Below are 13,832 nucleotides of genomic sequence, written 5' to 3' on the forward strand. Positions count from 1 at the left end.
CTGCGCGTCCGGAGCCTGTGCTCCGCAAGGGGAGAGGCCACAGCAGTGAGAGGCCCGCGTACTGCAAAAAAAAAAAAAAAAAAAAAAAAAAATTTGAAGTCCAGGTTTAGATATTTCAATCATCTTTTAAATATTTGGATCTTGGCATTGTTTTACATCTGCTCTTGAGGGCAGATGGCTTTCCAATTCACCAGTTTTAGAACCCATGTGCCCTGCACCTAACATCAAAGAATGCCATATAATCACTTTTTCTCCTTTACTGCAATACTGCAGTTTCATTATTGTTAACATGTGGTTAAGATGGTGCCTCTTCACATGAAGTTTGTTCTGGATTCTCAAATTTGGGGGATTAATTTAACTTCAGAATGGAACTTTTTCCAAACACTTTTTAAAATTAGCATTTGTGTTTTCATGGCTTTTGCCCTAAAAATTCTCTGGGCTACTAAATCAGGTGCAAATTTTACCTTTGGTCCAATAACAATTGATAATGTGCTATTGCTATAGCAATTCAGGCAAATGAAGCATCATAAAGAGCAGGGTACAAGTTTAAATGTGATCTCTAGGAAGCCGTTATATAGAGTTATTACAACACTGATCTTGGAGTTCAAAACTTTCTCACATCTAAAGAGACAAAATATGAGGAATTTGCACGCTGTGCGGTTTATGATCATTCTAAATTTTCAGATTCAAGATAAATCAAAAACATAAACTTGTTTTGGGTTTAGTTTGCTATGATAAATTCTTTGCAAGGGTCATATAAGGGTTTGGAAAATTAATACAGCAGTTAGTAGCCTATGCTTCAGCAAAGAAATTTGTCATGTTATTTTTCCCATTCTAAAGGTGAAAAAATTCAGCCAAAAACAATGGAAAGTTATTCCCTCGTGGTCCCCAGCTAAATGGTAAAGGGTTTAATATTTCACATTATTTGGCCTCAGTAGAACCTCATATCCACTAAATAGTTGAACCTAGCCTCCTAGTCTTTATAAGATTGTATTTCCAAATGCAGCTCACTGGTTATCGCTAGCCATTTTTTTTTTTTTGCGGTACGCAGGCCTCCCTCTCACTGTTATGGCCTCGGAGCACTCCGGTCACGCAGGCTCAGCGGCCATGGCTCACGGGCCCAGCCGCTCCGCAGCATGTGGGATCCTCCCGGAATGGGGCACGAACCCATGTCCCCTGCATCGGCAGGCGGACTCTCAACCAGTGCGCCACCAGGGAAGCCTATCTCTAGCCTTTTTATCTTCCTTCAGGCAGGGAAAGAACAGAATCTACTTCTAACATATAAAGAAATATTTAACGCCCATTCATTTTCTTTCTTAGATAGATAGACCTTTTGAAACCCAGTCCCTGACCACACAAAGACCACTTGCTATTTCTGGCTATAACATAAATATTTAATTAAAACCTACTTTGAACCATTCTTCCTTAAAGCACAAAGTACACTAGCCTTGGGCTGCACTTATGCCATTTCCCAAATCCATCTGTTACTTAATCCCAGGGTTTTTACCAGCTTTGCAAATTTAGGATGCATTCACCTGGCTGTTGGAAATGTTGCTAGGAGATGAATTTTTAATCTTTGAGATAACTGTTTCTGGAAGAGAACCAGTCAATCTGGCTATTTTGTGTGGACATATCTTTTGATTTATCTTGGGTATATACCTAGGAGTGGAAGTGCTGTGTCATCCAGTTTTTTATTCCTGTTAATATATATATTTTAAAAATTTCCCTCAGTTTTATTAACATATAATTGACATACAGCACTGTATTAGTTTAAGGTGTACAGCATAATGACTTGCATATATTGTGAAATGATTACCACAATAATTTTAGTTAACATTCTTCATCTCATATAGATAAAAAAAAAGTTTTATTCCTTGTGATGAGAACGCTTAGGATTTACTTTTAACAACTTTCCTACTATTATAGCTAATATAGAGAATGCTGCGATGAACATGGGTGTGTGGACATGTCCTAGAGTTTTTTAGTTATTGTTAAATAGGAAGAATACAGGAAAGTATGTCTATTACATCTTCCTGAAACTAATATCTCTTTCTTTCCTTCCTTCTTTCCTCCCTCCCTTCCTTCCTTTCCTTATTTTTTGGCTGCACTGTGTCTTGCTGCTGCACGCGGGCTTTCTCTAGTTGTGGCGAGCGGGGGCTACTCTTCGTTGTGGTGCGTGGGCTTCTCATTGCGGTGGCTTCTCTTGTTGCGGAGCATGGGCTCTAGGTGCACGGGCTTCAGCAGTTGTGGCTCACAGGCTCTAGAGCACAGGCTCAGTAGTTGTGGTGCACGGGCTTAGTTGCTCTGCAGCCCGTGGGATCTTCCCAGACCAGGGCTCGAACCCGTGTCCCCTGCATTGGCAGGTGGATTCTCAACCACTGTGCCCCCAGGCAAGTCCTCACCCATAGTTTAATAAGCAACCTCATCCATGTTTAACGTATTCCAACTGCTTTTCTTTAGCAGACAATTAGAACTTTCCAAGCTTTTTTTTTTTTTGCCCTCTAACAAATACTGCTTTTCTGACCAGAAAGAAGTAACTGCCTTTGTATTAAGGCACAACACAACTGTCACTGTGGCATAAATTCATGCTGTTTGTCCCCATGATCTCAGCTAAGACCCTGTGGCCCACAAAACAAAGGCACCTGAGATTTTTCCCTCAGCTGAAGCATAGGGGAGGTACCTGAGAGCTGAGACTCTTGGAATTGTCATGGTCTTTGGTCCTGTGTCCAGGTTCATGTCTCCACTGGTGCTGAAGATGAATACTAAGATTTACCAATGTAAAAGCATCTTCAAGTGTCTTTCCTCCTGAGTCCATCTTTGACAAAAGTCCCCAAAGCTTGACCCCTTAGCAAAGGTACAACTCCATATCCTGGCCACTCTTAGGGTATAAAGAGAGAATGAGTTGCCCAGGGGTACACAACAGATGGACTGTTCTCCGCACGTCATGCACTTGTGCAAGGGGTGAGGTGCAGTTGTATGGTAATACGTGAAGTGTACGGTGAGCCTTTAGGGTGCATAGAAAGGATAGACGAAAAGAGCATCAGCTAGTCTGTCCCACTTACCTCAACCCACCCAGTTCAGGGTCTTCACATGTTTCTTTTGAGAGTGAAAAGTTGTACACATATAAAGTCTAAGTGTCACTGTAATTCTCTTTAAAAAGGATTTTTTGTGCTGTTACATTTTGAGGAGTAATTTTCTATAACTTAGGCAATATTCAGAAAGAAATATTAAAATCTTAAAATTTCATTGTCTTAAAATAACTTAAATGAGTATTAGAAATACAAAAACAGGCATCCAGAACATTAAAAAAATGGGAAAACAAAATTAAATGTTATCATAGACCTACTTTGTTATCTGATTAAGTTTTTTTTGGTTTGGTCAATGTCAGCTTACAGAATATAAGAACAGACCGCATGTTTACTTCTGAATAAAAATCCAAAACCGTTTAGAAAGACAAAAACAGGTTCTCTTTACCTCATTTTCACTAAAACCAATTATTCTAAATGTAGTTTTTTTCCCCCTAGCTTACTCATCTCATTTTCCACTTCTAATTTACCTCTAAGTAATAATATAATAGGAAGATTTATATTTTTTCTCCATTCTCCCAATATTACTCTCATTTAACTATCTCTGGGAAAAATAAGTCTGACAAGTAGACTTTATAATGATTTTTCTCATTCAAAATCATACTGTATTAAAGAACTATATTCTTCACTGTCTTTTAGTTAAAAGATTATCTCCAGGATTTTCCTCTGAGAAAAAAACTTTCTAACTACTCTATAATGATTTATCTTACCTAAAAGATAGAGAAACATTTATACAGTGACTGTATAATTATGAGTCAGTCAGTAATTCAACCTCAGAGAAGTTCAACAAACCATTACAATCAGAAAGAGCAACTTAAGGTAAAAAGAAAAAAAACTGGTTTGAAAGAATTTTAGGTATTTTAATCTATTTCTTAGTAAGAGCTACGTGGATTCCATTCAGCTTAAGATACATGTAACAGGGCACTTACATTCTCATATTAACCTGTTTGGAACACCAAATCATTATTCTAGCAAAATAAAATATAAAAACCCTAATATACTATATAATTCTCTTGACAGTGAAACGTTCCAGGGAGGGTTATTTACATACAGAAAACCTGATATTTGCTACAGATGCAATTCAGCTTCCACTAGTGTTATTTCAAAGACATGTCATTTTTAACCCTGTACTCCTTTAGACCAGAGTTTTTCCAGCGGGGCACTACTGACATATGGGGCTGGGCAACCCTTTGTTGCAGGGGGCCGTCCCATGCGAAGCAGGTGATTCAGCCAAGTCCTCGGCCTTGACCACCTACATGCCAGTGGCATTCACCATGGTGCGAAGGGTACAGATGTCTCCAGACACTGCTAAACGTCTTCTGGGGGCTAATGCACCCCCTGTTGAGAACCACTGCTTTAGAGTATGTCACATTTCCTACCTTTTCACTCAATAATTAATAAACTATTATGTATCTAAAATTCTGAAGGAAATACACAGACTAATAAAACAAACTGTTTTTAATTAAGGAAGGCTTAACTTAAGGCATCATACTGACATCTACTGGCTTGGTACTAGACCGTACATTTGACATATACTGCATTTAAAAAAAAAAACCCTCAAAATTATAAGTAATATAGGTGCTCTTCTGGGAAACTAGAACAGTTAATTGAAAGCAGTTAACATTAACATCAAAACTATGTGTTTTATGTAAAGCCTAACATATATAATAACAATGGCAATTAACAATTATTTTCTTAGTTTTTGATGTACTGTCTTTTGGATGAGCTGAATTTTTAATAAATGTTTTTAGAGACTGAAAATTGGAGAGGATTTTAGGACAAGTAACAAAAAAAAGTGTGGTCCAAAAAACTTGCAAAATTTAAGCAAAATCCTATTTTATGATTCATACTGAAAAATTTTTTTTAAATTTATTTTTGACTGCATTGCGTCTTCGTTGCTGCCCGCGGGCTTTCTCTAGTTGCGTTGAGCGGGGGCTGTTCTTCGTTGTGGTGCGCGGGCTTCTCATTGCGGTGGCTTCTTCTGTTGCCGAGCATGGGCTCTAGGCATGCGGGCTTCAGTAATTCTGGCTCACAGGCTCTAGATTGCAGGCTCAGTAGTTGTGGCGCACGGGCTTAGTTGCTCTGCGGCCTGTGGGATCTTCCCGGACCAGGGCTCAAACCTGTCTCTCCTGCATTGACAGGCGGATTCTTAACCACTGCACCACCAGGGAAGCCCCATACTGAAATTTTAAAAGGCTAAATTTTTTTAAAAAAACTAGTAATGAGGGCTTCCCTGGGGGCGCAGTGGTTGAGAGTTGGCCTGCCGATGCAGGGGACACGGGTTCGTGCCCCGGTCTGGGAGGATCCCACGTGCCGTGTGAGCCATGGCCGCGGGGCCTGCGTGTCCGGAGCCTGTGCTCCGCGATGGGATAGGCCACAACAGTGAGAGGCCCGCGTACAGCAAAAAAAAAAAAAAACAACAAAAACTAATAATGATAATTCTATAAATAAAATTACAACTGTCTAGGTTTTTAATAAAAGACATCTGTGGCTTCCCTGGGGGCGCAGTAGTTGAGAGTCCGCCTGCCGATGCAGGGGACACGGGTTCGTGCCCCGGTCTGGGAGGATCCCACGTGCCGTGTGAGCCATGGCCGCAGGGCCTGCGTGTCCGGAGCCTGTGCTCCGCGATGGGATAGGCCACAACAGTGAGAGGCCCGCGTACCGCAAAAAAAAAAAAAAAAAAAAAAAAATTAAAAGACATTTGTAATTGAACACTACCGTCAATTAAACTGATGAACTTTATTGGGGTTAAAACTATAACAAAGTTCATCCTAAATCATTTTGCAATGCAAAATTTCACTCAAGGAGTGTTTAATAATTTGGATGCCAGGAATTACAAGCAATTTTCAAAAGCAAAGACTCTCACATTCATAAAACTTTATACATCATTTGAACTAACAGATATTTATACTACTAAAATCAAACATGCATCACTTTCAAGCATTCTTGTATCATGATTTTATATATTACATTACTTATCAGCATTCTTCATCACTACATGTATTTTATCATACACTTGCACCATTCTCCTTGGATTTCTGATCTTTATCTTCATTCTTCACATTATCCTATAAAATACACAAAGGAAAAGTATATTTTATTAAATTCTCTTAAATGTAACTTTAAAAATAACAAACATTACTAAACAGAGATACTGCAGATAGCCCATTTCACCATCTATGGAAAATTGAACCGGGTGGGGGGAAGGGGAGAGTATGAAAGAAATCTCTCAATTCTGTGCAGAATGACTTCTAGTATTTGAGAAAGCCATCTAAATCCTAAGAAATTAGAGGTTCTTAGGACTATATTACTAACAGCAGTATATTCCTTGCACTGTAGTTTTTCTTTTTTGTCTTCTTGTTCTCCGAGTGAGACCCAGGAGGTGGAAGGTCTCTCAATTACTAAAGTTAGTTTACAAGGGGACTGAGTTACTAGATATTTTTGAGACAAAGAATACTAATAAATTTTGATAGTGTCAAAAAGTTTCTCAACTCTGCCCAATAAATGGGTTTAAAAAAGAAGTGAATGGGGCTTCTCTGGTGGCGCAGTGGTTGAGAGTCCGCCTGCCAATGCAGGGGACACGGGTTTGTGCCCCGGTCCGGGAAGATCCCACATGCTGCGGAGCGGCTGGGCCCGTAAGCCATGGCCACTGAGCCTGTGCGTCCGGAGCATGTGCTCCGCAACAGGAGAGGCCACAACAGTGAGAGGCCCGTGTACTGCAAAAAAAAAAAAAAAAAAAAAAAAAAGTGAATGGCTTTTCTTCCTCAAGTTCAAACTCGACCTCTGATTCTAAAAGAAATGCAACTTGCTTTTTAAGAAGTCTGCACACCAGGACTTCCCTGGTTGCATAGTGGTTAGGAATCTGCCTGCTAATGCAGAGGACACAGGTTTGATACCCGGTCTGGGAAGATCCCACATGCCGCAGAGCAACTTAGCCTGTGCACAACTACTGAAGTCCATATGCTGTAGGGCCTGCGTGCTGCAACTACTGAGCCTGCGTGCTGCGACTACTGAACCCCGCGTGCTGCAACTACTGAACCCTGCACGCATACAGCCCATGCTCCGCAATAAGAGAAGCCACCACACCACAACGAGGAGTAGCCCCCACTTGCCACAACTAGAGAAAGCCCACGTGCAGGAATGAAGACCCAATGCGGCCAAAAATAGATTAAAAAAAAGAAGTCTGGACACATAAATCATGTTGACATCTGAAGTAAGTTCTAGGAAAATACCATCTTTGGGGAATTGCTTTTGACTAATCTAATGAAGGACACAATGCTACCACTATTTTCTGTTAGAAAAGCCACTAAGAGCTTAATAATATTAAATTTGCCAGAAACAGACTTTTTAGAAAAGGAATAAACTATGAAAATGTTGAAGGTACAAAACAGCTAACCTTCTTAAGAACAGTGTGGATCTCATCCATTACTGTGGATAAGTTTCTGATTGTCTTATTCAGCTGGTTTTCAAATTGCAAATTCATGTTTTCTGAAATCTTTAAGTTTTCTTGTAACTGACTAAGGTCCTTTTTAACTTCTCTGAGTTCACCAGAGAGGTTTTTGTTGGAATTCTCCAAATTTAAGATAGTTTTTTCATCTTCATCTGTCAAAAAACAAAACAAAACAAAACCAAATTCACCATCTTACCCTTTAAAATTTCCAATTTAACTCTGAGGTTAAAAATACTTAAGCTAGGAGAATAAAAAGTGTATATAATTCTTTAAACTGGCCACAAGTGTCAATTTTAATAGTTATAAAGCACACTGTAATAACTCATTTCATTTAAATTGTTTTACCTAGTATTACTTCCAAACCCAAGTTCCATTTTAAGATAATTGTACAGACTAGAGAAAGTAGCAGAAACTAATGAAGACTAAGTGGAACTAGGGGAGGATTAAGAGGATGCAACAAACAACAATCAAACTTGAGAATGCACATGAAGATCTAAGATTAATTCTTATAAAGCTAAGCAATTTTATAATCTTTAACAGAAACAGTGAAAAGTAAACTTACATTATGTGTCTAGACTAAAACAAGGTATGGATATGCACAAGTATAGGTATGTATATACGTGTGTACACATATATATCCCAATAGAGTGTTAAAAGTACCTCATATCCAATGCTTTTCCTTACCTGTCTTTTCTTCTAGTAACTGCAGCTTCTGTTCCACTTCAGCTCGTACTTTTTCACTCTTTTCCAATTTTTGCAAGAGGCTTCCTACATCGACCATTGCACCATTATACACAATAAGGCCAACATTTTCTTCCATATCCTTTGATTCCTGTTTTACTATCGGTGTTGGAAGTAACAATCTGTTTCCTATAATATAAAAGATACCATATTCTTTTGGCCATGTCACACAGCATGTGGGATCTTAGTTCCCTGACCAGGGATCGAACCTGTGCCTCCTGCAGGGGAAGCACGGAGTCTTAACCACTGGACCGCTAGGGAAGTTCCTAAAATATACCGTATTTTATTATGTTATTTTCTTCTTTAATTAATAATATGGTTATAAAATGGCATGATCTTAAAATAATATACTCAAACCTAGCATATCTTCCTGCAATGCTTCAGATTCTTCATGATTTTCTTCATCTTTTGAGGTGTCCGTTAATTTTCGGTAAAAGCAAGATTCACGGAGTACTACTTTATTAAGAAGCTTCTTTACCTGTTATTTAAAAAGACGAAAGTAAGTTTTTGATTCTCCTTGAACATCAGTGTTCTAATTTTCACATATGATAAACATCAATGGCATCTCAGGTATCCACTACCACTCAATTAGAGCACTTAACGCTTTTAACTGTCTTCTCTATGAACCTAAAATCAAATTATCACTTGAAAAAAATTGTCAAAAAAAAGTCTAACTGATAGAAACGTCAATACATAAAGTATGCATACAAACACGTTTATTAAAGCATAGTTTGTAATTCTAAAAAATGAAAGCCATTTAGCAACTGGGACTAGTTAAGGCAATAAAGGCACATCTACACCATGGAATACTAGGCAGTAATAAAAAGAACAAAATGGGTCTCCATTTTCATGGTAGAATGCCCATGATATATTACTAAATGAAAAAAAGTCCATCAGTATGTTTAGAATGATTTCATGTGTTGTTTATAAAACTGGAACTATCATATATATATATACGCATATGAGTTGCTTACAAAAGGATCTAGAAGTTTATATATTAGGCCAGAGGAGTGGAACTAGAGGAAGAGACTTTTAACCTCTTTTACTTTATTTATTTCAGTATTGCTTAACTGTATTACTATAAGCCTATATTGCTTTTTTAAAAAATTTACTTATTTTGCATCACCGGGTCTTAGTTGTGGCATGTGGGATCTAGTTCCCTGAACAGGGATCGAACCCGGGGCCCCTGCATTGGGAGCACTGAGTCTTAGCCACTGGACCACCAGGGAAGTCCCTGTATTGCTTTTATATTTCAAAAAGTCAAAGGTACTAAAAAGACAAAGTTACTTAAACATGCTTTTTTTTTTTTTTTTAAATAAATTTATTTATTTATTTTTGGCTGCATTGGGTCTTTGTTGCTGTGTGCAGGCTCTCTCTAGTTGCGGCGAGCGGGGGCCACGCTTCACTGCGGTGCGTGGGCTTCTCATTGCGGTGGCCTCTCCTATTGCGGAGCACAGGCTCTAGCCGCACGGGCCTCAGTAGCTGTGGCTCAAAGGCTCTAGAGCACAGGCTCAGCAGTTGTGGCGCACGGGCCCAGTTGCTCTACGGCACGTGGGATCTTCCCGGACCAGGGCTCAAACCCGGGTCTCCTGCATTGGCAGGCGGATTCCCAACCACTGCGCCACCAGGGAAGCCCACTTAAACATGCTTCTAATTTTAAATATTCACAAGATAGATTACCTGAGCCCGAGAAAGATGTAGTCCAAGAGTATAAAGTATTTCTTCCAAATCCTTTTCAAGAAGGTAACCACAATGGCTTTGATCAAAATAAACAAATGCCATTAACAGATCTCTGTTAATTGTGATCATCTGAGTCTTTTCTTTTTCCTAAAGAAAATGCAGAAGATACAGTACATAATTTTTACCCGATAAGTGAGAAAATTAGACTGTGTCCATATAATACCAAAAATCTGCAAACACCTTTACCTCATCTTAGCTAAAATGAATTGATCTGATTTATGTATATAGAAGAAAAAAGTAAGACACACTGATTATCTGACAAAACAACAAATACCAAAATACAACTGACTGAATTCTGATGAGTGGTAATATATAGATATACAAGGATCAATAAAGTTCATCACTTAGTTATGTTTAATAATAAGTCTGGATTATGTAAGAAATGGAAATTATCATATTATAAAAAATACAGTATTATACAGAAATGTCACATCACTGTGTTGTACACATTAAACATAATAATGTATGTCAAACATACTTCAGTATTTAATACATACCTTATCTTTAGAGGGCCTCTCCTTGCAGTATCTGTTAATATCTCTTTTGTCATCTCGTTTGTTTATTTCTTCCTCATCCCGATCTATAAAATAAATACAACAGCAGCAAAAGACTCATTAATAGATAAAATTTCAACTACTGTACAGATTGAAAATACTTTTTTACTACAGATCAGTTTTCAAAAGATAAAATAGCAAAGAAATATTATACGACTAAAAACAATTTGGATCTTATAAGAAAATTATAAAGAATAAGAACAGGAAGAAATTTATAAAGAAACTACAGGGAAGAAAAAAATGGACTTTACTGATTCAAATACAAGGACTTAATTCAATAAATATTTGGGTGAATTAGTTTCCAAACATGAATGAATTTTATACAAAAAACTGAAACATAAATTTAAACAAAACAGGGCAGAGAATATTTTCTACAAGATAAAACGAAAAACAGCCAATATAGTAAAACTAACTGCAGATGGATTACTGCAAAATAAAACTACATATGAGAATTGAAATGTTCTTAATAAAGAAGACCTAACAGTATTAATACCCAGATTTGCTGACACTAATGTATGTGTCCTTTGATGATAGATAGGAAATTTGGGCTTCCCTGGTGGCACAGTGGTTCAGAATCTGCCTGCCAATGCAGGGGACACGAGTTTGAGCCCTGGTCCGGGAAGATCCCACATGCCATGGAGCAACTAAGCCCGTATGCCACAACTACCGAGCCTGCGCTCTGGAGCCCATGAGCCACAACTACTGAGCCCACGTGCCACAACTACTGAAGCCCACACGCCTAGAGCCCGTGCTCTGCAACAAGAAGCCACTGCAATGAGAAGCCCGCACATCACAAAGAGTAGCCCCCACTCGCCGCAACTAGAGAAAGTCCGTGCACAGCAACGAAGACCCAGCGCAGCCAAAAATAAATAAAATAAATTACAAAAAGTAAACTTTCTCTTACCTATCCATAAGCTACCCAGTTCCTGAAGACCTCAGCCATTGCCCTCAGGTCAAGCACCATTAACAGCTTGTTATTCAACTAATACTGAAGAATAAATCTGTTATGGGTTCAACTGTTATCCCCTAAAGTTCCAAAGCTGAGGTCCTAAGCCCCTAGTAGTTCAGAATGTTGCCTTATTTGGAGAAAGGGTCTATCTATACAGAGATAATCAAGTTAAAATGAGGTTATTAGAGTGAGCTCTAATCCAATGACTGGTGTCTTTACAGAAAGGGGAAATTTTGACACAGACACATGCAGATAGAAGACGATGTGACAATACAGGGAAAAGATGGCCATCTACAAGCAGCTGAGGAGAGCTGCTTGGAACAGACCCTTCCTCACAGCCCTCAGAAGAAACCAACCCTGCTAACTCCTTCATCTCTGACTTGGCCTTCAGAACTGTGAAGACAGCAAATTTCTATTGTTTGAGCTAAACAGTTTGAGGTACCTTTCATGGTAGCCCTAGTGAACTAATAAGACATCATCCTTTCATGAATTATATACAACTAAACAGCTTTTTTGTCGATATTTAATGATCTGTCAACAATTTTAAGAGAAATTTTGTTTCTAGAGACTTCTGGATCTCTCAAATGGATCTCCATCAGAAAGCCTGGAGTAACAAAGGGTTTGTTGATAAAATAGGAGATACAGTAACACTAGGAGTTAATTAGCCCTTGAGATATTACACAGCATAAATTTATAACATTTCACACTATATTCCCTTCTTCTTCTTCTTCTTTTTTTTTTTTGCAGTATGAAGGCCGGCCTCTCCCGTTGCGGAGCACAGGCTCCGGACGCGCAGGCTCAGCACCCATGGCTCACGGGCCTAGCCGCTCCACGGCAAGTGGGATCTTCCCAGACCGGGGCACGAACTCGTGTCCCCTGCATCGGCAGGCAGACTCTCAACCACTGCGCCACCAGGGAAGCCCTATATTCCCTTCTTGAACATCCACAACATACATAAGCAGCTAAGAAATTCTGTAGTAAAACATGCAGACCTTTGCTTAGCCCAAGTTTCCCAAATTTATTTGACCCCAGTATACTTTATTAACCTTAATACCTGTTAATTATTTTGGAACACTCTGGGAAAGACTGCTTTAGGTGAGAAGTTGTATGCAAGTAGTAACAATATAGAGAAAACTTTAAATAGAATATACATGATAAAACACACATGAACCTTGATAACACTATGCTAAGTGGAAAGAAGCCAGTCACAAAAGATTGCATACTGCATGATTCTATTTATATATATGAAATGTCCAGAGTATCTATAGAGATGGAAAGCTGACTAGTGCTTGCCTAGGGCTGAGGAGATGCGGGGGGAAATGGGACTGACTGCTAATGAGTACAGGATTTCTTTTTGTGGAAATGAAAATGTTCTAAAATTGACTGTGGTGATGGATGGATATATTAAAAACCAGTGAGTTGGGACTTCCCTGGTGGTTCATTGGCTAAGACTCCACGCTCCTGATGCGGGGGGCCTGGGTTCGATCCCTGGTCAGGGAACTAGATCCCACATGCCGCAACTAAGAGTTCTCAAGCTGCAACTAAAAAGATCCTGCATGCTGCAACTAAAAGATGCTGCATGCGGCAACGAAGACCCCACGTGCCACACCTAAGACCTGGCATACCACCCAAATACATATTAAAACAAAACAAAAACAAAAAAAACTGAGCTGTATACTTTTAAATGGGTGAACTGGTTGATATGTGAATTATATCTCAAGTTATTATTAAAAAAAGGAAATAGACAAATGTTCTAAAACTGGATTGTTGTGATGGTTTCACAATTCTATGAAGTTACTAGGAATTACTAAATTGTTAAATTATTAAACTAAATTATATACACTTAAAATGGGTGAGTTTGTGATATGTATTGGAACAGAAATAAACTGTTTTAAAGAAAGAGAGATAATATGTCCTTGGAACCTAATTATTTCATATATATATATATATATATATATATATATATATAAAATACAGTACAGAGTGGTTCAGCTGCTTTATAGTTTTATTATCATGGGTAAATTGATTTAGTGCTAAGAGCCTCAGATTCCTCAGTTATGAAATGGTTAGGAAACCTCTCCTTTCATTTATTCACATTTTACAGACATGACCCAGCTTATTCTGAGTATTTAACTTGAAAGGTGTCGCTTTTGAAACCATCTCCCCTGAAACCTATATTTTTAAAGTATTTTTTAAAAAATCCAGGGACTTCCTTGGTGGTCCAGTAGTTAAGATTCCATGCTTCCAATGCAGGGGGCACGGGTTCCATCCCTGGTTGAGGAACTAAGATCCCACATGTCGCACAGCACGGC

General features: G+C 38.7%; 1 protein-coding gene across 2 annotated transcripts in view; it reads right to left on the bottom strand.

The window, feature by feature from the left end:
- Positions 1 to 5,802: 5,802 nt before the first annotated feature.
- The window catches only part of CCAR1 (cell division cycle and apoptosis regulator 1), a 54,470-nt gene continuing 46,440 nt past the window's right edge, over positions 5,803 to 13,832 (bottom strand). Inside the window, exons 20-25 of one of the 2 annotated variants that reach the window (XM_007454583.1) lie at positions 10,515 to 10,597; positions 9,958 to 10,104; positions 8,635 to 8,755; positions 8,221 to 8,406; positions 7,483 to 7,688; positions 5,803 to 6,154 (exon numbers count right to left, since the gene is read on the bottom strand). In XM_007454583.1, coding sequence (XP_007454645.1) covers positions 6,095 to 6,154; positions 7,483 to 7,688; positions 8,221 to 8,406; positions 8,635 to 8,755; positions 9,958 to 10,104; positions 10,515 to 10,597 — 803 coding nt within the window. In that variant the 3' untranslated portion in view covers positions 5,803 to 6,094. The remainder of the gene's footprint in view (positions 6,155 to 7,482; positions 7,689 to 8,220; positions 8,407 to 8,634; positions 8,756 to 9,957; positions 10,105 to 10,514; positions 10,598 to 13,832) is intronic. The other variant, XM_007454584.1, reaches the window with a different exon arrangement.

The sequence above is a fragment of the Lipotes vexillifer genome, unplaced genomic scaffold (genome assembly GCF_000442215.2).
Source record: "Lipotes vexillifer unplaced genomic scaffold, Lipotes_vexillifer_v1.1 scaffold708, whole genome shotgun sequence".
NCBI lineage: Eukaryota > Metazoa > Chordata > Mammalia > Artiodactyla > Lipotidae > Lipotes > Lipotes vexillifer.